General features: G+C 39.0%; 1 protein-coding gene across 34 annotated transcripts in view; it reads right to left on the bottom strand.

The window, feature by feature from the left end:
* Positions 1-25,799, bottom strand: part of MPDZ (multiple PDZ domain crumbs cell polarity complex component) — a 99,681-nt gene that overhangs the window by 64,732 nt on the left and 9,150 nt on the right. For 29 of the 34 annotated variants that reach the window (XM_074569009.1, XM_074569008.1, XM_074569004.1 and 26 more), the window contains exons 3-12: positions 25,604-25,770; positions 16,885-17,106; positions 15,775-15,914; positions 13,500-13,713; positions 11,409-11,537; positions 9,992-10,195; positions 6,925-7,039; positions 4,432-4,520; positions 2,547-2,742; positions 1,130-1,219 (exon numbers count right to left, since the gene is read on the bottom strand). In XM_074569009.1, the coding sequence (XP_074425110.1) occupies positions 1,130-1,219; positions 2,547-2,742; positions 4,432-4,520; positions 6,925-7,039; positions 9,992-10,195; positions 11,409-11,537; positions 13,500-13,713; positions 15,775-15,914; positions 16,885-17,106; positions 25,604-25,770 (1,566 nt within the window). Of the gene's footprint in view, positions 1-1,129; positions 1,220-2,546; positions 2,743-4,431; positions 4,521-6,924; positions 7,040-9,991; positions 10,196-11,408; positions 11,538-13,499; positions 13,714-15,774; positions 15,915-16,884; positions 17,107-25,603; positions 25,787-25,799 lie in introns of those variants that run through there. The other 5 variants (XM_074569019.1, XM_074569018.1, XM_074569017.1 and 2 more) reach the window with 1 other exon arrangement.

Here is a 25,799-nt window from a genome sequence, read left to right on the forward strand (position 1 = left end):
TCACCCTGTTCAGATTATAGGGCAGGAAACAATAAAAATCAGTATTTAGATACAACAGCCAGCAAACACAGCAGATTTAACAGGAGCCTACACATTCAAAGTCTATGGACTGTGTTGTGACTACAAGCACAGCAACTAAGTATGAAAATAAACTCTTCAGATATGAATGCTCACCCCAGACAAAGACTAGAATTATCTTCATTACAAAATTAAGTCCCCAATTCCACTGACTTTTAGTAAGAATTTAAAGTGACTAACAGTCTCAGACAGCGTTTTACATCTAGTCATTGCTCAGAAACATTACTAAAAATAAAGCCAGGTATTGTGTGGCATTCAAATATGACAATACTTTCCTCAAAGCAGAGACCCTGCAGTATCTGAAGGAAAGGTGTTAAAAGGAAACTCTTCAGCTATTCAGAATAACGGAAAGCAAGAGTTATGAAAAGTTACACATCACAGAACTCATATGGGTGATTTTTTTCAGTTCCCCTCTAGCTCTGGGAGCAGGAAAGTGTTAGAAAACACATCAACTGCTGTCTCAACCTGGAAAATATATCATCACATAGGACTTCTGAAACGCAGCACAGTGCTCTAGCACCTCAAGAGGGAAAGGAAAATATCCATTAGATAATAAGAATTTCCACAAAGAGTATGGGAAAAGTCAGAGTGTATCAGTGCAGCAGAACTGAATGAATTTCAAACATTATCAGAGAACACAGACTGAAATTAATGCAAGCACAGAAATTAGTGAAAAGGAAGTTTATCAGAAGAGGCAGAAGTCCTGGAACTGCCACTGGGCAGTTGCAGGCAGTTGGGAAGATAAGGCATGCTGGGGAATGAGAAGGGAAAATGTTTAATACACAACTAGACTAAAAAGAACAGAAATACAAAAGTAGACTAAAAAGAGGGCTAAGCATGTAGCAAAAGCAGACTGCTTCATGTGACATCTTTGACACATAATACACTCAAGCACTCAAGAGTACATGCTTACGTGCATGATTACTTTCACTTTCTAGCTGTACCTTAGCTACACAGCACGCAGGAAATGGAAAGACACACAAAACACCTGATCTTTGTGTAAGCACACCCAAGTGCATTTTCACAGAATAAAATATTAAATGTTGAGAACCTGTTTCCTGTTGTTTTATGTCCTCTCCAATATTTACCACACTGGCACTGCATGGCAGCGATGGAGATCCGTGTTCTGTTTCACTGTTATCTGGAAAAAGAAGATGATGCCTTTTCAGCTATTTTATGTGTTGTAATATTCATCAAGCTCACAGGCATGCCTCAGAGCACCAACTCTCTCTCCCACCGAGCTTCAGAAGATCGATATTTGGCAAACGGAATCTGGCATGAGGAGCCCAGAAGAAATGCCATATTTTAAAGATATTTTGTCTTCTATTAATGCTTTGCCTTCTCCAATAAATTTTTCAATGAAACAAGAAAAAAAAAAAAGCACAACTACCAGTAGCTGCACCTCTATGATTGAAAGAAAATTTACTGGAAAACATACAACATTTTTTATGACTCTTGTATTACTTGGTTTTTTTCCGCTTTTTTTTAAATTCCTCTTCTTTCCTCTGTGCAATTCAGGAACCTGACACTGAAGAGGAAAATGCTACAGACTTACATACCTAACAGACTTTTCACTTGTAGAAAGCCTATCCTACCACAGAGTTCTGTTAGGTATGTTGCTGGCTGTCAGCTGTACCTTCAACACCTCTAAACTGGAGAAACAGCACTTTCTAAGTATTTCCTCTGTAATTTTTGCTAAAGGTGGGAATGAGAGGATGCCATACAGATAACATACTACTGTGTCTTTCAAAATCTTGTGCTAGGTAGGGATTATGCCTCAGTCCATGAGGCAATGTGAGACACCATCAACCTATAACACAAGCAGCTGAAAAAATCTGTTTGTGCACGCATCCTCTGTGCAGATATTCTGTTCAAACACAACAACTTTCAAGATTTGGCACATATACCTCAAGATGTGCACAGTATAAGATTAAACTTCCACTAATCTCAACTCATGAGCAGCAAAATTAATATTGTTCATTGGCTTCTGAACTTTGTACATGTATACAGTTAATGCCCTGTCAGATTAATAACCTCCAGATATAGGTCACTCCTCTCATACCTTGAGCTTGTGACACTGACATGCAAGAGTGAAAGGAACTAAGACTTGCTTTTGCTCATTGTGGAGGGTATCTCTTCGCTTGCTCTTGAATGCAGCCCTCACTGTTGAGCACGAATAAAACATTCACTGCCTTCTTACCATCTGAAGATTTGCAGGATCAAAGTCTTGAAGCAAGAAGTGCAATGCAGTACAGAGCTTTAAACACTCACTTTGAAAATGGAGCAAATAATGCCATTGTGTCTAAAAGATTAATCAAACCATAGTAAACGAAATTCTCCCCTCATGTACAACAGCTCTGCTATCAGTAATACCTACCCAGAATAAATCCGGCGCATTTTATTTTCAGTTTGCATTTGAGAAGAAAAATGTTTCAAGCCAACTCTAAAGCAAAGCCAGTTTTAATTACCTTTGGCTGTGCTACTATCCATTGTTTGGAACAGTAAGTCCTTTTCAACAGCAGCAGTGAAGTCCTCCTGGGGCTGAATATGATTTTCCTGCTTAAACCCTCTTCTGATCAAAGTGAGCCGAACCGTCTGTCCTGTGTGCCGCAAAACATCAACTGCTTGCTGGTTAGTAAAACCCTGAAGATTGGTTCCATCCACCTGCAAGATTAAGCAGCTTTTCAGCCCACAAGACACTACCCAGGGAAAAAAAAGAAAAGAAAAAAGATGTCCAGGGCAAAATAATATGGTGAGCTCTCAGCATCTGTTAGCCTGAGCACAAAGCAAGCACAGGGACAAAGAACAAAAACCTGGATGACTTAGCGACACTGGATACACTAAGCCCTTTCACTGGGTACCCCACAGCTAGGTAACAACCTACCACAAGAAGTGGGGAGAAGTGCATTGGGTGCCCACCACAGTGAGTCCAGACAGATCTGCTCTGCAAGGTGGGAGAGGAAACAGTATGTGCTGCACAGGGCACATTGTGCAGCCTTCCTGCTCGACTGCTTCAGCCACCCCCACCTCTGAGGATAAAATACTGAGTGAACAGATCAACACAGCCATGGCCGGGACAGATGGGAAGGGGAGGGTGAGGAGAGACACATCCATCCACTGCAGCAGGAAGAACTACAGAGGGCAGCCATTCTGAGGCCAAGCAACCTCAGACACAGTGAAGCCTACTACAGAACACACTGGGAAGTCCAGTTTCCCTATCAAACACTGTCCCAGACAGGCAGATGTTATCTCTGGTCCATCATTTTAATATTTTAAAGAGCAAGATTTTGGTCTCTTCTATTTGAAACTACCCCATTACCTCATTAACTCAGGGTTTTTTTTCTGAAACTCAGGACTTTGGCATTGCTCAATTTCATCCCATCACCACTTTTTATTCTCCTTCTTCCTGCAAACTCTATCTTACCTATGTCTATCTCACCCCTCAGTGCCTTTAATTTCTGAACTACTTTAACAATAACATATTCCTTGACTCCTGTAGTTGTTTCACTCTATACAACACACACATTCCATTATTTTACTTCCTCCTGCATGAAGAATGACTCCCCCTGGATACTTAATCTTTTGTTGCCCTTCTCCGAAATTCTGCAAACTCTCTTGCTCTTCTAAATATAAAGAATTTAAAAATGAGCTGGGGTTATTCCATTTTTCCTCCACACTTAAGCAAACCATATTTAAAAAGTGGTTATTATTCTTTTGTCTGAGGTCACTCAAATCTTTTTCTTCTTCTGCATCTGCAGTAGAAGAAATCAAACTTTGCACTAATCGATTTTAGCCATTTGTACTCAGCATTTAAATCACTATAAAAACCGTATATACTTGCACATACAAGCATGCAGGCATATTTGCACTTGGAGAGAGACCATAACTTGTTCTTAGTGCTGCCTTCCCACAAACGCAAGGACAGATCTATGACAGCCAAAAAAATGTGGTTCCTGCTTTCATGACCTGATTTTCACCACACAACTAACATTCTATGCATGAAACTATTTTCTTGATTCTCTGAGCATCTAAAACTTTAATGATATACTTTTAAAAATAATTTTGAAAACAGCCGCTTAACTTGAATCAAACTTTGAAACTTTGCCTTTTCTAACCAGTCTCAAAGCTCCTACTGATAAGATATAAATACACAACACAGATTTTCTTAAGTACAAGTTACACACAGGTAGCATAATCAGAAAGATAATGTGATCAAATACTTGGTCAAAAAAAGGACTCACCGTTTAAACACCAATGCTAGATGTTTTAAGCAAGTACTATATGAGCATATTTTTAAAACTTGAAATAGAGTTTTGCCGACAAGCAATCTCATTTCTTTCTTTGTTTACTTACAATTATAATTTGATCTCCCACATGGATTCTGCCATCGTGTTCAACAGCACTGCCTTTTGTAATGCTTTTCACAAAGATACCAGAAGGTTCTGGGGTGAAGAAGCAGAGAAAATTAAATTAACTAATTTATTAAGAAACAATTTAAATAATGCAACCATCTCCAACTAATGCCAAAAGCGAAAGAGAAAAAGAAAGAAAACACAATCTCTTTAAGACAAGGAAAGAATCGTGAAGAAAGTATATGCTTTAAGCAAAACACATGTATTATTATTTTCCTAAAGGATGAGCCTGATTAATGTCAGCTTGCATTGGACCAGACTTCATTCAAAATCTTACAATGCCAAAGTCACAATTCTAGCTGCAAAAGAAGAAATATTCTAACTTATTTTAATCTAGATGTTGAAAGCAACATTGACAAATAAAGGTATCTTTGACTCTTGGTCAGATTTAAAACTGCAGGACAGAAAATTCAGTTTGAGTACACTAACTTGGTAAGTTACGGTTTTTCTATGTATTTAAAAACTGCTCAGGAAAATACATGCTTTGATAACCAAATGCAGAAAATTACACGCAATCAGGACTACAACCTACATTTGAACCAGCTTTTTAACTACAGCTGTAAGTAAGTATTTGATCCAATTAAAAAAAAAACAAAACAACACATTCAAGAGGAAAAAAGAATCCAAACCCCAAAAGAGAAGCATTTTAGACAGTTACTGATTTTGAATCAGAAGGAAAAATCATATATATATAAAATACGCCTACAAAAAGGACATTTTACAAAAAGAAATCTATTTCAGGAAAAACACACTGGAATTTGAAAAACTTCAACAGCTCAGTAAAATGAAAATCTCTGGAGTTCCTACGTGCACATTTTGCATAGTATACATGAAATTGAGAAAACTATTAGCAGGAACTGGCATGAAATGAGGTCTGAGGGTCTGTACAGGCCTGTATCAGAAATCTTAACAGAATCTACTTTCTCTCAACAAATATTCCAACTCTGTATGTTTGATGGGAAGATAGTCCACTACAGAATGGGTTTTAACAGCTGTCAAGACATCCCAGTGCTTTTGCAGACCTGAAACTCATCATTTACTGGGCCTCAATACAACAGAAGTTAGCAGGAAGGAGGGCTAAAATCTATGTTTTGCTCTAATGACTACATTAATCTTACAAAGAGTAAGACTACAAATATATTTAAATCACGACACTGACAATTCTTTTCTGGTTTTTCTTCATTAGTTGCTTTTCCCAGTTTTGTGAATAATTAAATGGCTGGTCTTACTAACTTCCAAACGTTTTTATATCCTGTAACAGCTATATGGTAACATGACGAGTTGCTATTTGTCATTCATGAAAGATTCAGCCGCAGGTCTTGTCCAGTAGTTTTATTGCTGCTTCTCTGACAGCAAAGTTGTTCTTTAACTAAGTGTTAAGTCACAAAATTTAGTAAGATGCTCAATTAGTTCCTAAGGCAAGAATATTTTCTAATGCAGCTACATGCAGCACAATAACTTAAAATTGAAGATTGGTGACAGCATATTTTAACTGGTTTAGCATTGGAGTATCAGATCTATCACACGTTCTACAATTTAATTTGCCTTTTAAAGATTCATCTGGAAGTTGCTGAAGAGTGGACTTGCACAAACTGTGACCATGCTGTCCTATGGAACAGATTGTTAAAGTTTAGCCCAGCTTCTCAAACCAAACAAATTATGTCTATAAACTGCCAATAATGTGGGATATATCTATCCATACATTTTTCTAACAATAAATACATGGGTAAAAGTAAAATGAACAGCTCTTTGAGAAATTACAGCACATTCAACAACTGTCCCTTCCCAGCAGTACTGCATTTGCCAAGTTTCCCCTCGGGAGGCCTAACAAAGTTCTGGATCATTTTTCTGAAAACTGTAGTTGAAATTGTAAAGTAAAAATACACAACTGTACATGAACACAGCTGCATTTATTTAAATTAAGTTACTTACTGGCTGCAACAGCCCAGAGGTCAACAAACATTTATTATATCCAGAAGTCACTAAGGAATTCTTGATCTCCCAGCAGTACTACACACACTGTTTAAAAAATAACAACACCACCTCCTAAAACTACTCAGAATATCAATGTATTATCTTGTAAGAGCCTTTTAAAAATGAAAATGTAATTTAAGAAGCCCAGCAAGTTCTAACAGAAATGGCTCAATCTATTTTAGAACTGTTTTGCAAAAACACATAAGCACAAGCTTTAGCCAAGAGTGAATATAAAAACTGATTAAAAAATGCTGAGTTTGGATTTTATAATAAAACTGTTTGTAATCTGAATGTCCTTCTCACAAAAGGAAACAATTGCTTTTTCTTTACAAACTGTAAAAATATTTTAGATGCTCAAGGTTTTTAGAGATGCTATACGAAAACTAAAATTACGTCTTTGATGCACATACACCATAGTATGCAACAGATTGTACAGTAAACTGCATGAATCAATCATTACCTGATGTTTTGTCTCCAATGTAACCAGCAATAGTTATTCCTAATCCCTGGTTGTTTTTAGTGAGTTCAACATTAAATTTTTCCCCATCTTCACAGCTATCAACAGAAGCAACTGCCTAATAAGAAAAGAGTGATTAGAAAGGAAGCTTTTTTTTCTTTAAAGAGTCACCACATTCTTTGATGTCATTAACAAGTAAAATTAGACACAAATGTAAAAAAGAAAATACCAACTTTGCTTCTGCTCTTACTTGGTGTTCAGCAGAGAAGTAGACATAGGTAACATTCCTCACTGTGAGGCAATGCAGGTCATGTCCTCCCCACCCCACTGTCCCTAGGATATTACCCTCTAACCTATAAAATCATTATTTGATGACTAAAATGACTGCTGAAAATTTTACAAATTGAACAATGAACCTCTTGTAGAGTAAATTACAGAAACCATGCTTAAATGTTAGAATATGTAGTTTGCTGCCCTTCTGGAACCTCCTCAGAACCAGCTTTATACTGCTATGTTATTAAAAAGAAGAAAAAAAAAAATCAGAATTATATTCTGTATTCTGGTTGTTTAATAACTATAGCTATTTTTTTCCTATGCATGCCAAGTTTAAAACATAATAAAAGCTATTACTAGTGAGGCAATTATGTTTCTTGGTTTCGAAAGACTTAAAAATTCTGTTTTAGAAAGTAGTGATTATGCTTCCAGCTAGTTAAATAATGACAATCTCCGCTAATATCTACTACAATCCTGTGAATTTCAATAACAAAGAATTTTGGGGGTAATGAATTCATCTATTTATTGATGATGAAAGTACAATAAATATTAAAATCCCATGTCAACAATATTGGTTTTGTATTAAAAAAAATCAACTTATAAAACTTAATTTCAACTTTTAAAAAAGGGTTTTTTTTTTATTTTTCATCTTTCAGCTGTTTAAAATAGATAGTTACTAGCCACTTCCATAGCTGATATATATCACTATATGATTACATATACAAGGCTTCAATTTCATTGTATTTACATGGACATCAATATTTATGCATGTATTTAAAATGGGAATTCATACAGTACAAGTCTATCAAGATCCTATTTTATTCTGTCTCTTCTGCATGACAAATAGCAGCTAATATTTTTTGAAGTGCCAATGCGGCAACGAGGCAGATACTAACTAAACCCAGTTTGACTAGATGAGTATGCATGTGCCAGGACTTCAGGGGAGCAATGATGCTACTTGCCAAAAGAGAATCTGACTTCAGTTCTTTATCTGAACAACTCCACCCAAAACTACAATCAAACACAAGAAAAATAAATTTCTACTGCTTTAACTACCTCTCTGCTTGATAATGCAGGGTTACTTTAGCCACAGGTAATGCCACTAAAAAACTGCTCCAATTTCTATAACCTCATCAGTTTTCACAGGATAGACACCTACAGGGAACATGATAAGAAGTGTCCATTTTGGAAAGCCATTCTGCTCTCACTAACAGCTTTAAGAGCATCATAAAGTCTTCACCCATCCTGTATTTGCCAGGAAGAAAGAGACAAACCAAAATGTTTCCATCATCATCTTCACTCCGGACCTGAATTAATGAGGCTTGCAGCACCATTAACTGGGTGCTCCTTCCAAGAGCAGACTTTGTGCAAGCAGTTTAAAAACAGCCTGTCTCCTGCCCGGAGAGATAAACCAGGAATGAGGTATTGAAAAGGATGGAAATGGAGAGGAAGGTGGCAAAAAAAGTCAAATTTTGCCACTTGGTGGCTTTCAGCTGTTTCCTGGATACTAGAAATCCTCTACATTCTGCAGCTGCAGATACAGCCTTTCACATTGCATCATATAATCTCAGAAAGGCAAATACTGAAGAATTATACACAGATGAAATGACCAAATTCAGCTTCTCTTTTGAGACTGCTGCTTTTCAGATAAATAATATTTGGGCTAAATGTTGATGCCTTTATCTAAAATATAGCCAGGTTTTCGTGCCTCTGAGTAATGTAAAGACACAAAAGACTGTCTCTCCTCTTAGATGTTCAGAAGACTCTATGTCAAGATTAATTTTCTTTTCCTTATAGCCACAAAACAGGGGATGAATATATGTTTGTTTTCCATAGATTCCACTACAGTGGACAGAGGCAAAATAATGGTCATAATGACAAAATTGTTAAGGCTTTTTTTCTTCCAGCGTGACCTACCTGAAATGTAGTTTGTAACTGGGGAGAAAATTTCCAGAAAATCAACAGGAAAAAGTAAAACAAAAAAATTTTTCTAAGACATAATTTCTATCTAGTTGTAGGCTCAAAAACAACCACCGTTTTCTCTCTCATTCACTTATTCCACATGCTCACATTTAAATGTATCTGGTCATAAGTATATGTAACAAAACACTACTCTTCCTGGCTCCCATGAAACCAGGCTTTGCTGCAAACATGCAAATGAGCTATTTTGTAGAGGTTTTGAGCTGACAGAACATGATAATATTTACAGCATTTTTTTAGTGGCTGACAGTTGTAGAGGAGAAACGCCACAGAGCACAATCATCAGCAGGGGAATAAGGGTAGCAGCTGGCTGCATTTTTTTTGGAAGATGTCTAGCAAATGAGCAATGCCAGGTGATGTAGGAAAGAAGCAGCATCTGTGTGCTGGTTGGCACAGGGAGGAACTGTCTGATGGATGGCTGCAATGATATGGAAATAAGAAATGTTCCTGTAAAGGAAAAGGACAGGTGGACAGAGAAATGCTACAGAGCCAGCTTGCTATGTCTGAAGAAAACACTGCATGGCTTCAGTTGTTCCCAACGTATTACTGCACAACCACAAGCAACCCAGAAACAGACATTATTCACATCACACTCATGGAAGTCTTAAGCCTTGAAGGGTTCAAGCATATAGTTCCTTGCATTGTGGATTGATGTCATTTAAATTCTCACAGACTGTCACCGCTACGGGGAAAGAAAAAAGAAAGAAAATCCCAGCTTTTGAGACCGTAAGCATGAAAGACATTCCAACAGCAATTAAAAGAAAAGGAAGTTTGAAATAAAAGTTTGCCATGAGTTAAGATATTCACTGTTGCTTACCTGTTTCTCTGGTGTGGAGGTTGGTACTGGTGTACCTGGCGGGACTGATGGTGGAGGTGGCTCCTCAATAGGACCTCTTGCAATTACCAGTTTCACTCGATTTCCACATTGCCTCAGAACTTGTGCCACCTGTTCACTGCTCATTCCAGCTAGGTCTGTATCACCAATTTTCAGGATGTGGTCTCCACTACACAATCTCCCATGCTGGAAGAAGAATAATGATGAAAAAAATCCTGCCATTTCTCCCACATAACATACAATTAGAAAAAAGATCACATAGCTTTAGTCACTTTTAAGATAAATGAATCAAGTGACTTTTTTTGGGTGCCCAGTCAATATCTTGATAACATGGAGAAGAAAAGTAGGTTGCCTAATGGCACATTAATTTTACGAAAATTTCCCCAGGAAAATCCAGGACATCCTTTTTCAAGCAGTCACCTGAGCACAGAAAAAAATGCATATAGTTATGGTTACTACCTACTGATATTTAACAACTGCATGTAGATTGGAGAACTTCAGGTTTCATTTCCAAACACACTTCCAAAATCCTGTATACAAATGTGTAACTCAGCTTTGCATTTCTATTTAAAAACTGGTCCTCAGGATGAACCGTAACTTCAAAATAAAACGCATTTCTCCCTTTCTCTGATCCAGTTATTTATATTGCTTTACACTGGTTTACTTTCCTAATGATTTACCTTCAATCAATTAAAAAGCTTCACATTAATTTAGTCCATATGATAAGTATTAAAGACAGGTCTGTAAAAGAAACCCATCTACCTGCTCAGGGAAAGAGCGCAGCAGTAAATCCTACCCATGCATCTCCGGGATCTGTTATCAGGCAACCACTTTTGTGGTTGCAAGACTGACTAGTGTCTGTGCCTATTCAGTTCTTGACCATCATTAACACAGCCCTAGATGCTTGCCCAATGGACAAACTTGAAATGAGTTGCGATCACCAAGTTCAATTTGCAGGAGCCCTTCAGACAGGAGCAGAACCTGTGCCCTCAAGCAGACACATGAAGCCATATGCCTGCTCCAAGCTTCGGTAACCCCAGAGGGGAGAAGCAGATGCTCTTCTCAGCTGGTGGGGCAGAGCAAGTAAGTGTTTGGTGTGTCCCCCACCCCTGGATAACAACCAGTATATTCATGAAAGAATCAGGACTCTAAATGCATCCACTCCAAGCATGTATAATTAACAGGGTTGAAAATGCAATTTAGAGCCTAATCCAGCTTTAACATTCAAATGCACAGATCCCCCGCACTAAACACACCTTTACTGAGAATAAATTTCACCACTTGCTCTCTCTTTTTTACACTTATGAGGAAAAATCTACCACTGCTTAGCATGCTTATGAAAGTAAAGGGTAACTTCACACCTTACTGAACAGTAAAGAGAAGGGTAGGCTGAATTTACCTGATCAGCCACCCCGCCTGGGAGGATGGTTTTAACAATTACTCCAGTTGACTTTCCTCCCACTATCCCAAATCCCAGACCTGAGCCATCATTCACCAACTCAATGGTCTCCACATGCTGCCAGTGAACCTAAAAGAAACAAATATGAGCCTGCAAATAATTAAAATAAGGACATATGTATTAAAACCTGCAAAGTATTTTCTTATTTCTTGGGTGTGTTTTGAAAGGAAGGTGGGAGGAAGGTGGAAATATGGGATCTTTCTAAGAATTACTATTAGGTGTAAGATTACATAATATTTAAGCAATAAATTACTCATTCCATAACAGTAGGAATTTCTCTGCTAGAAACTAGAGCTGGGTAGCGGGTCAGGCCTTTCAAGAACTTGCTGAATGAATTTAAGCATCAACCTAGGACTGTCCACCTCCAGGGCTCATCGCAGTCAGGGAGAAAAACACTGCTGCTAGGAAATCTCATAGGACTGGAAATTAAAATCTCCGGACAAGTATATGTTCACATTGGCCATTATAACAAAGCACAGGAGAAGGCACAAACACAATTCAGAGGTTAAGGCTAAAGGCAGCACCAGGTATTGCAAGGTAGGCATTAGCAGAATTTCCCTGTCTAATGAACAAAGATTTCTGGGTTTTCTGATGTCAACAGCACGAGAATGAAGTAGCTCTGATGGCAGGCTTCATGTCGTGACAGGAGCGGAACTTCTCTGAAAGAAAGACAAATGCTAGCTCACTCGCATTGGGCAGCACTGAAGGGATAACTGGAAGCTCCTGCTATTGCTTCTCCTGAAGAACAAACTACACCATAAACCCGTCTGAAATTTAAAACTACAGCTGGTGCTCCACCAGCTAGGATCTTGAAAATAAGCAGGTACTTTGTAATAATCAAGGTACTGAAAATTCAAAGCTCTGCAAGTACCTGTTTGGGAATCCACAGTCTTAACATAAACCAACGATGATCCAGGAAAGCCTGAGTGAAAAATAACAGCTGCTTTCCCCCAGCATTTGAAAGTGAGGTGAACACAAGGACTGGGAAAGGCATGATTAAAAAAAACAAACAGAAGGAGCTGTGGCCGTTTTGAAAGGAACATTTTTTGAAGCAAGGGAAGCTGTTCGGAGAATACGGAGGCAACCACACAGAGGAAGAAGTGTGCCACAGGAACACTGGGAGGGAGCAGGCCTCTCCTGTGTGCTGACAGGAAAAGTCAGGCCAATCAGCTTTACTTCTGCACACAGAAGACAAGAGTAACTGTGAAATTTCTTCACTAAAGGTTTTATGCTAATGATTACAATCAACACTGAAATAGATGCTTTTTCCAGCTTGATTCCTCTGTATACTTCTGATTATCAATTCCCTTAAAGAAAAGCCACAGATGACTGGACAGTGAAACCTACAGAAACCAAAGACAGGTTTTTTCACCCCAGCACATGCCATTACACAAATAAGACACCAGGAAAAGAAAGTGCAGTTAATATCACCATGTCTCTGAGCCTAGATGTAGCCTTCTCTACACCTAGATGCGCAAAAGCTTTCAAAAGAAAGGAAATGCAGCAGAGCTGTTTTCTGTGGGTCCTGAAGTGTGTCCCTACACATGGCATTTTGATGGCTCGCTCTTGTTGCTTTACTTGAGCCCCACCACTAACAGACAACAGAGAAACAAACAGAGAAGACCCCATCCAGCTGGGGGTGCAGATCAATTGCAACGCCTCAAAAACTTCTGTTTGCCCACGCAAAAGGCAAAGAGAAAAAAAGAAAAAAAAAAGATCCTGTTTGTTTACTGCTACCTCAAAATAAAGCTTCATGAAGTATGGCAAACATGCTGTACTTGCATTGGTGGATACAGAGAATTTGGCAGATGGGAAGAATGAATGTGTTCAAGATCAAGATCCCCTCCGGCAAGCCTGAATATTTTCTACTCTTTGCATGGGAAAGGGTACAACAAAGATAAACAAAAGAAAAACCTCAAGAACTTTGAAGGAAACGTACATACAAGCTACAAAAAAATAGCTCAAAATACTAGATGCAGTAAGCACATACATGCCTAGAACTGAATACACAGACGTTTGGGGTATACTCACCGGGTTGGAATGGGCTGAAACTGTGCTAGCAGCAGATGGAGACCGGGAAACTACAGGACTGATGAGCTGAGGGAAAGTGCCCCTGGCCACAACTAGCTGGACATTATCTTTTGCTTTCTGTAGGATGCTGATAGCCTGTTGATGTGTAATTGTCTGATCAAGGGCTTGTCCGTTAATAGCAAGGATTTGATCTGCTTCCTTCAGCTTTCCATCTCTGTCACATATGTGTAAACAGGGAAGAGGATGACAAAATAAACAAACTAGAAAAACCAAAGAAGTGTTGCCACACAAATTACAATATTTTGACAATTTTCCAATATTTTTAATAACCTGTTCTCTATTCCCCACACTTTTTAATCTCTCCCTGCAGTTTTGCTGAAAGGAGCTGATGCGGCACCCTGGTGATCGCTTCCTTTGAAGCTAATCCCACCACCACTCTCCCCTGGCTACTACCCTCTAGCTAGCTTTCTTCTCCCTGTACCCCCATGCGAGACTAAGCATATTAGATCTTAGTCGCTCCCAACCATAGCCTGGGAACTTATGTTTATTCTTGACTTTGAGCCTCTTGCTTAACAGACCAAGTGCTCCACTTTGTTCAGTGCGCCTATTCTGAATATTCAACAAACCGTGGAGTGGAACACACTTTCATCAAGATGTTACGGAAACAAATTTTGTTTTGCAGAAAACCAAGGGGGGAAAAAAAAAAAAAAAGAAAAAAAGAAGGGGAGGCAGCGAGAGCCACAGAAAGAAAATGGTAAAACAGATCCCTTCTAAATGGGGGGAAAAAAAAGCCCTGAACAAATTAAAAAAATAACTCTTCACTTTCTGACAAAGGAAGCACTACTGTAAAATTACATACTGAACCCTTGCCCAGACCTACTTCAAAGGAAGTGTATGAAGCCTACACAGATGACTTGCCCTCTGCTTCCTCCACTGCTTCTATTGCTTCTGCAACAAACCAACAAAAAATGTGGAGTCTTGTCTTCAACATCCTGAAGCGGCAATGCTTTGAAAACAAATGGCAGCACCGAAAACAAGGATCCCTGTTACACCAGCTTTTGCGAGCACCTACAGTGTAGAAGCCAAGGTACTCAACAGCATTCAGGATAAACACTATTTAGCTACAACCCATAATATTTTACTTGTGAATTTGAAATGGTTTTAAGAGTGCTCTCGAAGACTTATTACTGCCGGGGCCTTTCTGATTTATAAGCCCTGTAACTGTTGTTGAATATTTCACTCTTCACCAGTGAATCAGGCAGGGCCTGACTCAATAAAGATAGGTCTCAACTCCATGGAATAAGAGAAGTAAAAGCAAAGACCCCTTGAAGGGGAAGGAAAAAAAGAGAAAAATAAAGTAAGGGGAATTTAGGCAGATTAAAAAATATTGTAATGACACAGAGCATGCCACTTTTCATAACTGTATTAACTCTGTAGGCCATGCTCTGCACTCAGTTAAAAGAACAGTGTTCAAACCACAAATAACCAGAAAACTGCTCCCTACAGCACAGCGAGAAATAGCACTGAGACGACTCAGCCGCCCCACACAGCGGGTACCCCACGAAGCAGCTCTGGCTAGGATCCTGATCACCAAATACACACACACAGTGATACACCCCACCATTCTGCAGTGAGACAGTGCTGCTGCCATTCACCACTGAGTTCATTTGCTCCCTCAAGCTGTTCTTAGAGCAGAAATCCCTTTCTCTCAACATTACTTATGGAACCGGGATTAAACCATAAGCATACTTTTAATAAGCTATTATTATTGCTGAGTTTCCAATAACATCAGCTGAATATCTCTTTTTAAGAGAGTCCAACAACTTTAGGTCAAGCCTCGCTTGACTTAAAAGCTGGGTTTCACGCCTGCTCTGTGGGACACTACCTAACAAACAACCCTGCTAGTTACAACTGATTTTTTTTTGCACCGAATTGTTTTTCAATACATTCAAGGATGGCAAAATCTATATTCCAGCTTTAAAAGGCATGACACAAACAGTAACCTCCACATTTTCCCTCTTGGAAAGGAGAAATTATAAACAAACAACCGAGAAACTGGATGTGTAGTTTCCAGAAATTCAGAATAGATCATTCACTGCCCTGTTCCAACATTACATAAATTACAGTGATAAGTAATTTTAAATCTGCTATGATACATGGCTTAGAACACAAGAGAAGCGTGCCCTTGTACCACAAAAACAACAGCAATAACACAACTAAATTGCAGTGTCATGTTAACACTTGCTACAGTAAAATATTCCAGTAGTAACCTTACCGATGTGCCACACTTCCCTCCTGGATTTCTTGCACAAATATTCCTAGTTCTCCCCTGTTTTCACTCTTGAGTCCTACGACACTGAAGCCCAAACCACCACTTAAAGGTTTAATAAGATCAATGGTCTCAACAAGACGACCCTGTCGAGCAGAAGAGGAAAAAAAAAAGGCACAAATGTTAAAAATGTTGAAAACCAGCCTTAATGAATGTGGTAAACAACTTGGAAATGAGTTTCTAATTTGACAGCTACAGCTGTACATGGCTACGCTAGCTAATAACTGAAACATATTTGTTCAGTTCTGATTTCTCACTATCATACAGAAATGTGACAATTATGAAGGACTTGAGAAATAAAGATTATTACAGCCCAGAAGAGGAAATCAGGAAACCACAGCTAAATATACAGAGCTTAGGCTCAGTAGTGACTAAAGTAGGATACATGTGTCTATAAAATTTTAGAGGCTACAGGCCAAGTCTCAAGCCAAACTAGAAAAAGAGGACGAATTTCAGAAAGGGAAGAAGTAGGACAGTACAAAAGGCTCTCCAGGAGAACAGCAGCAGAATTGCCCTATCTGGCTCCATTACCAGTTAATTCGAAAAGTGCTAGAATATATATGCCTGGCCATTCTCAGCTCCAGCCACTGAAGGGACTCGTACATCATTTTTGCCTACCACAGGAAAGCAGTAAGAATACAGAACAATAGTAGCAAGGCCAAAAAGGAATCTTGCATCTTATTTCCAAGCTAGTCACAGAACTAGCTTTCATTAGTTATGCTTACAAGAGCATACTCTGATAAAGCATCTCCCTCACGCACAGAGCGGCAGGCCTGCAATGAGCACGGAAAAATAATGGCATGCTGATCTGTGAGAGGCACACTGCCCAGCTAAGGACAATAACTCAGCAGTGACAATGTCAAGGCTACTTTTCCAACTGTTTTCTCATTTACCAATTGTTCCTCAAATTAAAAGTTTATTTTTATTTTACATAGCAAGTGAGCTCTGGTTTGCTTAATGACTCAATTGCTTTTAATTAAACATTAAAATACATGTATTTTAATCTTTCAGATAATGAGTGATAGGCATTTCATGGTTACCAGATGACATGCTTACCTGGGACATATTTCTGATGAGCTGCTCAAAGTCATCGCTAGAGGACTTCCCATTAATCTGAGGAGTTATGGATCTCATCGAAGCTTCTAGCACGTTAGCTGGGCTGCCATTCTGCTGAGCCAACAAATATGACTCGTTATGTGGCAAGGACCCCACGTTCACACCATGATGGAGAAGCTGGGGGAATTCACCAGTGGAATGTATGGAAGGTGCAATATTTACCTGTAAAAGAGCGATGGCAACACAGATTTACAGACACAGCGGAAACCTCCTCCTTATCCAAGAGCATGATGATAGGCCAATTGCTTGTTAAAAATATTTGAAATCCCAATTTGCAATTTTAAAAAGACTTTTTAAAAAGAAAAATTATCTTTTAGTTGTGAATTATCAGCATGAAACATGAAAGAAATTGATGAAAATAATCTAAAATTATTTTCCATACTCTGCCTAAAATTATTTTGGTCATAACAGCATAGCAGCCTGAAGAACTCCAACACAATGGTAGAGATAAACAAGTATGAACAAGACTTTTCTACAGTATAATTTTTCAAAAAAACCAAAATTATCAATTATTTTACAAGAAAATAAACAAGTATGTACACTTGGATGAAAAAAGAAAGAAACCTCACCAGCTACATAGGGAACAAATTTCACTGGTCAGAGTTCTCCAGCACTATGCACTCTGGCTGCCAACGTGACTGTCTACATGAGCTAGAATTAAATACAAAATTACTGAACAAGTCTAAAATCACCGGGCTGATTTGAAAACCACAGTCATACCTTTACACAGACAGCCTTGACAATACACTTCCCTTAGAGCAGAAAAGAAAATAAGAAAATTCTCCGCTTTCCCCAGCCGTAGTAAATTACCTATTTTCAAGCACATCTCTGCCAACCAGTCTAATGAGTGGCTGGTGGTGGTATAAAGCTCAGGTGAAGCACGAGCCCTCATTTGGCTGTTGTCCCACTCACCTGTTGACTGTCGACAGGCACTGTTTTACTCCACATCTATCTGTTTCGTACTCGCCTGGCACACTAACCACAATTTAGGACCACAACACTGCAGCCTCAAATACTTTTCATTTTTACAGTGCAAATTTTCTAGCATTCTGCACCACAATACAAAAGACTAGAATTCCCTTTCCTCCAAGCCCTATTTTTTAACTTCAAGTATATAACAAAAAATTTCAAAATTGTAAATGTATTCTAAAATGTCTAGTGCACCCGTCTCCTTTGTTTAAGTATGCTACTTCCATTAGGTTTATCAAATCATTCTCCCAACAGTCTGGTCATTAAAAGGTCAGTATTGTTCTTCATCACACAATTCCTTCTCATCCATGTGCTTTAGGAAAATACAATAGAACAGACATCATTTGTTGAACACTTTAGGTGCCTGGAAAGACCCTCAAGTTACAGAAAAAAATACCAAGAGAGAGCACTGGAAAGAAAAGTCCACAACAGCACTTAGCCTGCTGTGCCATAAAAATCTGGAAAGAGGAAAACCAGGATGTTTGGAACTCAGTGATTTCCATCACACGGTGATTATGTTCTGTTTTCCGTATTTGTGAGGAATCACTTGAGTTATGTTTCAAACAAATAATAATGCCTAAAATGTGTACACATGCACTTCCTTTAATCACATACAGTCATTTCAGCAAGCCTGTAAGGCACAGGTAGATAAGCCTTGTTTCGCAGTTCACTACACGTAACAACACCCAGAGACGTAATCAAACTCTGCCCTTCTGTGAACACAAGATTTCCCCTTACATTATATGCATGGATTTGAAACGAATAAAGGCTATGCCACACTGCTTTTATTATCTGCATGAGTCTATATAATAGGTTAATTCACTTCCACCTCTCAATGTCATCCACTTCAACATACAAAAGTTTATCACTGAATTCAGACAATTAACGCGCTTCATTTCTTTTTCTCTTTCAAATTTTCTTATACAGCCCGCTGCCATGTTCCTTCCCACAAAAAATTGTCATGGGTCAAATTATTATTTGTAAGAGTATTTAACACCTCTGTAATTAGCCAGTCTTGCACTGCTTCTATCTAAAAACATTTTTGCATTTCCACAGCAAGGTAAAGCAGTCAAAGAGTATATGAGATGCAAACCCAAACTACTTCTCATGTCTACTCAAAGGCCAAAGCATATAGGTCTGATATCACAAATGCTAGTAATTCATGGATATACATTCTTTTTCTAAGTTACAGTGCTCGTTATAGAAAATAGCACTGAACTGCCCCTCCTGCTGAAAGCTACCATTCTCAGAGCTCGCTTGGTGAAAGGAGTCCTGCTCAGGCAAAGCCAGCAAGGTTAGCCAAAACAAGCAACGGCACAGTACGAGCAAAACCTGCTGATTTTGCCCAAGTAGATTAGTGAGTGCTCACATAACCTCTTCGGTGCAGCCTTTGGAGTGGTAACCTCAAACTAAGTAGGCAAAGCTCAGCAGCTGAGAGGGGTAATGATTAAACCCAGTCAATATGATTAAACCTAGAGAAAAATACATGAAATGTCATCAATTTCATTTAGCACCGTTCTAAGCACAGCCATTATTCCGTCTTGGGACCCTTTTAATACGACAGGAGCTTCCTGAGGTTTCATCCTTCAGGATGGCAGAAGGGGAAGGGTCACTGGTATTACCGATAGTCCCATAAAACCCAACTATGCATGAATTCCCCATTGGAATGGAGTGTGCAGTCATCTTCTAAGACAAAAAAGGGAAAAGAAGGAAAATCCCACCATAATGCCGAGAGCCAAATTCAAGACTATATCCAGAGAGCTAGAACCCCTTCTGTTTTACAAAGAGTCATGCAGAATTTTAAGGCACAGAAATTGTAGCTGAGGAACTGCTACTGTGCCCACCCCACTATTTTCTCTCCATCTTCCTTCATGAACTTCACTTTAAGCCTTTTCCATGTTACCACGTAGTGTGCAGACTGCTAGCATAGCAACAATCCCAGACTGTGGAACCTTTCTCTGGATAAGAAGTCTTTCCTGTTTCTAGAACACTCCTTTACACAGAAATGTGTAAGGAGCAAGCTGCAACACTACAAAGCTCATGCAATGCAAAAAAAGTAGACCAAGCAAGACACAGGAGTTCTAAAATATGACATTTTCAGAATAGTATGAATGATACAAAAGGTGATTATGTCATGACATTGTTTTTCTCTAATATACAATAAGACACTTGCCTGTATTCACGAACAGCAAACTAAAAAAAATGGAGCTACACATAAAAAATAAAAGGTTATTGCCCTTACGATGAATTGTATTATATGCCTTCTCTGAATCTAAAATACTTCTTGTGCCACTCAATATCCCATACAGCACAACCTTTAGTGTGCAGAGGAGCTCTGTGCCCATCCTGTACTATGTTCTATATATGTTCCGCTAGTATTGCTTAACAGAGGATTGCTTTAGGCAGCTCATTTCACTGTTTGTCATGTTCAAATGGCAGTCTAATGATGACAGGCACATTAACTTTCAGCTGAACATGCGCCCAGTATAACTCCTCTAGCTAAGTTTGAAAGAGTTCTTCAATTAAGATATAACAGTCTCCTTAGGGATTTTCATTTTTCTCTCTAACAGAAAACTCGTACATCTTCATGCTAAAATAGAAGCAGCACCAGGTTGATTCATATTTTAGTTTTACATTGTATGTTTTCATAGACCAAATCCTGTTCAAACTGGCAAAATAGTGCCCACCTTTTCAGTCTGACATTTCGTCCCTTCTGCATACTTGTATGAGCTGGGACATCACTGCAAACATATAGGAATTGACTGACCTCTCCCGTTCCTTCTGACTTCCAAACCAGAAGATGGAAGTTGTTCAGGTTTTTCTAAAACATTTTGCATAACTAATTATTAACTCCATTATTCTGAAAATGCTGGATGTTTTTTATTTGCATGATGGTCAAAACAGAACTGAAAAGAAGTGCTGGATACTATATATAGTAGGAAAAGGCAAAAATAACCCTCCAATTCACACCAGTTCAACTACAATTTTAAAATGCTTCACCTCACATCTTCAGCACAACTACAATAACAGCACAGCTACAATACAGTACCAAACAGCAGCTCCTCAATAGCAATTGATAGCAACACCTGATTTTCATCACACCTTTTTTATACAGACATAGCTATACATTCAACGGAAGATATGCTTAACATTGGAAGCCTACCTCACATAAAGTGGCTTCTGACTCATGAAACTCCAAGAAAAAAAAACAAAACTCTAAGAAAAAAGGTCAAACTCTTAACAGAATAAAGTTGTGTGTTTGTATGTGTCTGTGTGTGTACAAAAAACTTAAGATTTCAGAAATACACACACACTTACATTTTAAAAACATTTTGTTTTATAATGACATCTGTAAAGATCCTAAAGGTAGAAGTTCAGAATCCACAGAAAAATTACAAGCAGAAATGTGATGACCGCTCTCTTCCCTGTCCCCCCTGAAATACAGGCTTATAGCATGTAAAAGTTGAGAACCGGTGTATATTCTTGCTAACCACAGAAGTACAGATCATTCCAGAGGGAGCAATAAACCGCAAGTGGAAATCTTAGAAAGATGGTGCTCTTGTGGTTGCATTAAATGTTTTTCATAACATAAAAATTGCACTACTTTGCAGTAATAAAATCACCATAATTCCATCAAGTAGCTCTAAAACACTGTGATTGTGTAAGTACCGTATGAAAGAATATTGCTTTGTTTTATAATTTGGTTTATGCTAATTTTCCTTGATTGGCTTTCTCTTTACTGTATGTAACACCTGCAACGTGGACATAATTTGGCATAACACAAAACGAAAAATTCATAAATAACACCGAGTATAATAAAACTTACATCAGAGTCACACAGATAGATGCTAAATGCAGTCAAACGGTGCTTACATGCAGTCACTCAAAATATTTAAGAAAATAGGAGCTACCCAAACCATGCCTGCAGCTTATCAACATTTAAATATAATCAGCATTGCTAGGTCTCAACTTGGACAAGAACAACTTCTGGGTGTCTGCTGGCTGATGGCTGCTGCTTGACCTCTCCATCCTCAGGGCGGCGGAGCAGCAGACCCCAAATTAGCATTTCTTATAAGAACTTTGTTTCAAAGCACAGAACAAATGGTATTGCTGCAGAAGGGGGTTCAGGATAGGAAATAAAGGCCTTCTCCAGCTGGGCAAACCGCAGAGCTAAGCGACTGTTCACAAAAGACACAATTTCTCCACTTCTCCCTCTAGCTCTTCTTTTCTTCTCTCTCTCTCTCTCTCTTCTCTCCCTTCTTCCCTAAATCCCCTCCAGCACTGACACCCATCTATCCCATGCAACCCAGTACATGCTGCGCTGTGGAGGCAGACTCATCCTCACCGCTACATTGCGAACAAAAAACTCACAAGCAAAAAAAAAATCTGAGGAATGCAGCGCAGCCAAGGGAAGGGTATTTTGTTCTGGCAGAGCCCTTAGTGGAGTGGAGGCGGGAGGAGGAGGGGAAAAGGGATAAGGGAGAGACAAAAAGGCAAGGAAGAGAAGCAGGAAGACTGCCAGCACGGTCTGAATATTTTCTTTAAAATACTTTACAAAGAAAATAAAATATTATCGAGAAGATCAGAACATCACAATCTCTATTTTTCTTTTCTGTCACTCCCTTATCTTCAAACAACAAGATTGCTCTTCAGCATGAGAAAACAAGCATTCACTGAAAAATAAGTATATGAAGAGGCAGAAAACAGTTTCCTTCAGTGCTCCTTAACTCCAGTGACTAGTAAAGTCAGGGCAGTAACTCTCAAAAAACCATCCCTTTGCTGTCCCTAGACTTCTCCCACTCCGCTTAACTTCACAATGACATATTTGCAGGGCAAACAAATCCTGCTTGCTTGTTTAAGAAAAAAGACTCGTTTAAGAAAAATAAGCACCAAAGCATCAGATTTGCTGACTTTAGCATCATGCCTCACCAACATCCAAATGAAGCAACATACCACTCAGTCCACACACACTGCACAGAAATGCAAACTCAGGAGGCTCTCGTTAAACACACACCAACAATTAAGGGGATCAATTTCCAATTAACACACAGAAGCTTTAAAGGAATGGGACAGCAAGTCTTAAACACGTCCATGCATGAAGAAGCACACATTTTTTCAGATCTTCTTTACGTGTTTAAAAGATCCCTTATCTGTAGGGGCGGGGAGGGGGGAAGGAAGTCTATTTTAAAACATAAGAAACGGCAGCAACTCTCACTAGGATGCAAGGAATATTTGTATACCAAAACTGTATACTTGCATCCTATTTTTTGCTAGGAAAACATGACAGATGTTTTCAAGATTTCCCAGCTCCCTTTCCAGAGTCATTGCACAAACAGAAGACTGGGTTCTCACTATCCTGTCCATACCTGCCAGACAGGGTGCCTCAAGACAGGAATACATCCTACTCTCAAAGGTACTGAGGCCTCTACAGGCCCACAAGTAGGTCTCACTTACTGACCTACTTCTGCTGGGATGCTTGCAAGGAATCAGTTTGATGTAGAAAGTAAGTTGTCATTATTGCTTCTCTGTTCCCATCCTTTTAACCTGTACTTTCCTAAAAGATAGCCTTCTGAGAATCTTGCAATAGTAGCTCTTTGAAAACTCATAAACTAATTAAAGATACAGCAGCAGTTTTAACAGACTGCCACTTACACTTCACCTTGAAAAGAAACAGACCCCCATTCCACTTGCAGTGCAGCTTATCACGAAACATAAAAAGAATTCCAGCCATCTTAGTCTCGAGTGGGTAGGGACTGCAACACCTGGCCACTGCAGAGCTCAGCACCGCTTGTCATCCTGTCTCAAACACAGCTCTCACTGCACGTGCTTGGGAAACAACTTGTCTCCTTCCTCAGTCTGGCACGGCTTGGCCAGAAAGCCTGGTCACTATTCACATGCCTTGCAGTTTTCACCAACATGTAATTTAAGAGTTTCAAGAGCACAATGCCTTCCGAGCCATAAAAAGAAAACTAAAGGGTGTCCTTGAACAAAACCGTGCCTTCGAAAATGCCAAGAAACATAGTTTTTTGAACATGACTGCCTATTTCATTATTTTTTTATTTGTCTTGTTTCAATATGCTTTATAAACAAATAATGGACAGAGGAGACAGACAATCTCACATTAACACTCTACAGAGGCAATGATTCTATACAGAAAATACAGGATACTTTCTGAAGAGCTGACACAAATCTAAGGATGGACAGAAGCATACATCTGCACGTGCAAGTGTTCATGTAAGCACATATCAAGAAACGAATTCACATCAAAGTAGCTCCCCTGTCAACTAGACTGGATACGTACCAATCAACAGGCACAGGCCACTAAAGTTACTGCACAGATAAACCTACGGGATTAGGGTAGAAGGTAACACTATTATTTGCTTTTTAAAAAATACACATCTGAAATTACCCATCTGTAGTATCAGCTGCTTCATCTTACTAATTTAGGTGACTGTATTTAAAAAGAGAAGCATCCTTTAACTTCACAGCTAACGTCTGGAAGTGAAAATTTAATTTTCCTTTTCACCAAGTTCCCATTAATGCCCAGGCACACTTTCATATCTCACTACATGTTCCCAGAGTCATCACCACATAACTCACACAATTTCTGGATGTCACTGTTAAATTCTCCTTTTCAAATAGCAGTGCAAACGAATCCTCAGAACAGCTTTTTTTTTAATATATTTCAAATCACTCCAATGTCATCAAGTCTCTACATACCAAAACATGCAAAACCTGAAACACACAGTAACGTATAGCAGTGTAGACACCATCCTAACTTATTTCTTGTCTCTGCAAAATAGCAGCAAGATGATCCACAAGAAGCAATAAAGGGCCAGATTGTGCTCTTCTGCCACACAGTTGAAGCAGCGTCAAGATTCCTCACCAACTGCAGTCCGGTCAGAGGCCAGATGCAGCTCCACACTGACGATAAGGTCAGTGTGCAGGGGCCGCATCCTCCCACTTCGTCATTTCTGCATACCAGTCACAGAGCTGCCCATCTTGCAGGAATCAACAGGAATAACTATTTGCAAAGCCAGATACACAGTTTAATCCTAATTCAGTTACTGAACTACTTTTTGTATTCTTCAAATACCTATTCTGCTGACAAGGAACTTAAATTATGGTAAAAAACAATCAAGTCAATATAGCTCAGTGGCTGACCCTTTTCTCACCCTCGCCAAAGACACACAGAAAAGTAATACTTTTACTTTAAACCTCGAGCAAGGAAAAAGGAGGTTGGAGCTCTTGTTTCTCTTTGATCTTTTATTCCTATACAAAAAAAATAGGTCTTCATGTCCTTGTGAAGTCAACATTCCACAGCTTCCTTATATATTCTCATTTTAGCAGGGTAAGACAGGAGAGAGCAATAAAAGGCTCCTAGAAAAAAAAATCCTTAAACCTCATACAAAACGTGTTCCTTTTGAAGGACAGAGACAGAAAGACGTATGTTAACTCCCTGCCCATGCACATCGTGTGTAACACGCAAATATATAAAAAACACATACATAAACTGTGGGCCTCAATAAAGCCCAGAAAAATCAATGGATATGTCCCACTCAGTTCCCTGAAGTTTTAGATCAGACATTTAATTTAGGCTATTTGATTTCACTACTCAACATGCAGACACACACATTTTTGCACCTTCTTAGCAATTTTTCTCTTGCACCTGGGTGGCTGCTTTTCCTACCTGATCCCTCAGTTGTTGAACAGAAGTCTGGAGGTTGAGAATTTGGTTAAAGAGAGGACTCTGCAGCACTGATTTTAATAAGCTCAGTTTCTCCTCATTTGCAATGTCGCCTCGATCCCGAAGTTTCGCCTGTAAGCGTTCCATGGCCTGGAGGGCCCGATGTGTATCTGTAGCAATAACCATTCCTAGTCAGTAG

Source organism: Larus michahellis, chromosome Z (assembly GCF_964199755.1).
Source record: "Larus michahellis chromosome Z, bLarMic1.1, whole genome shotgun sequence".
NCBI lineage: Eukaryota > Metazoa > Chordata > Aves > Charadriiformes > Laridae > Larus > Larus michahellis.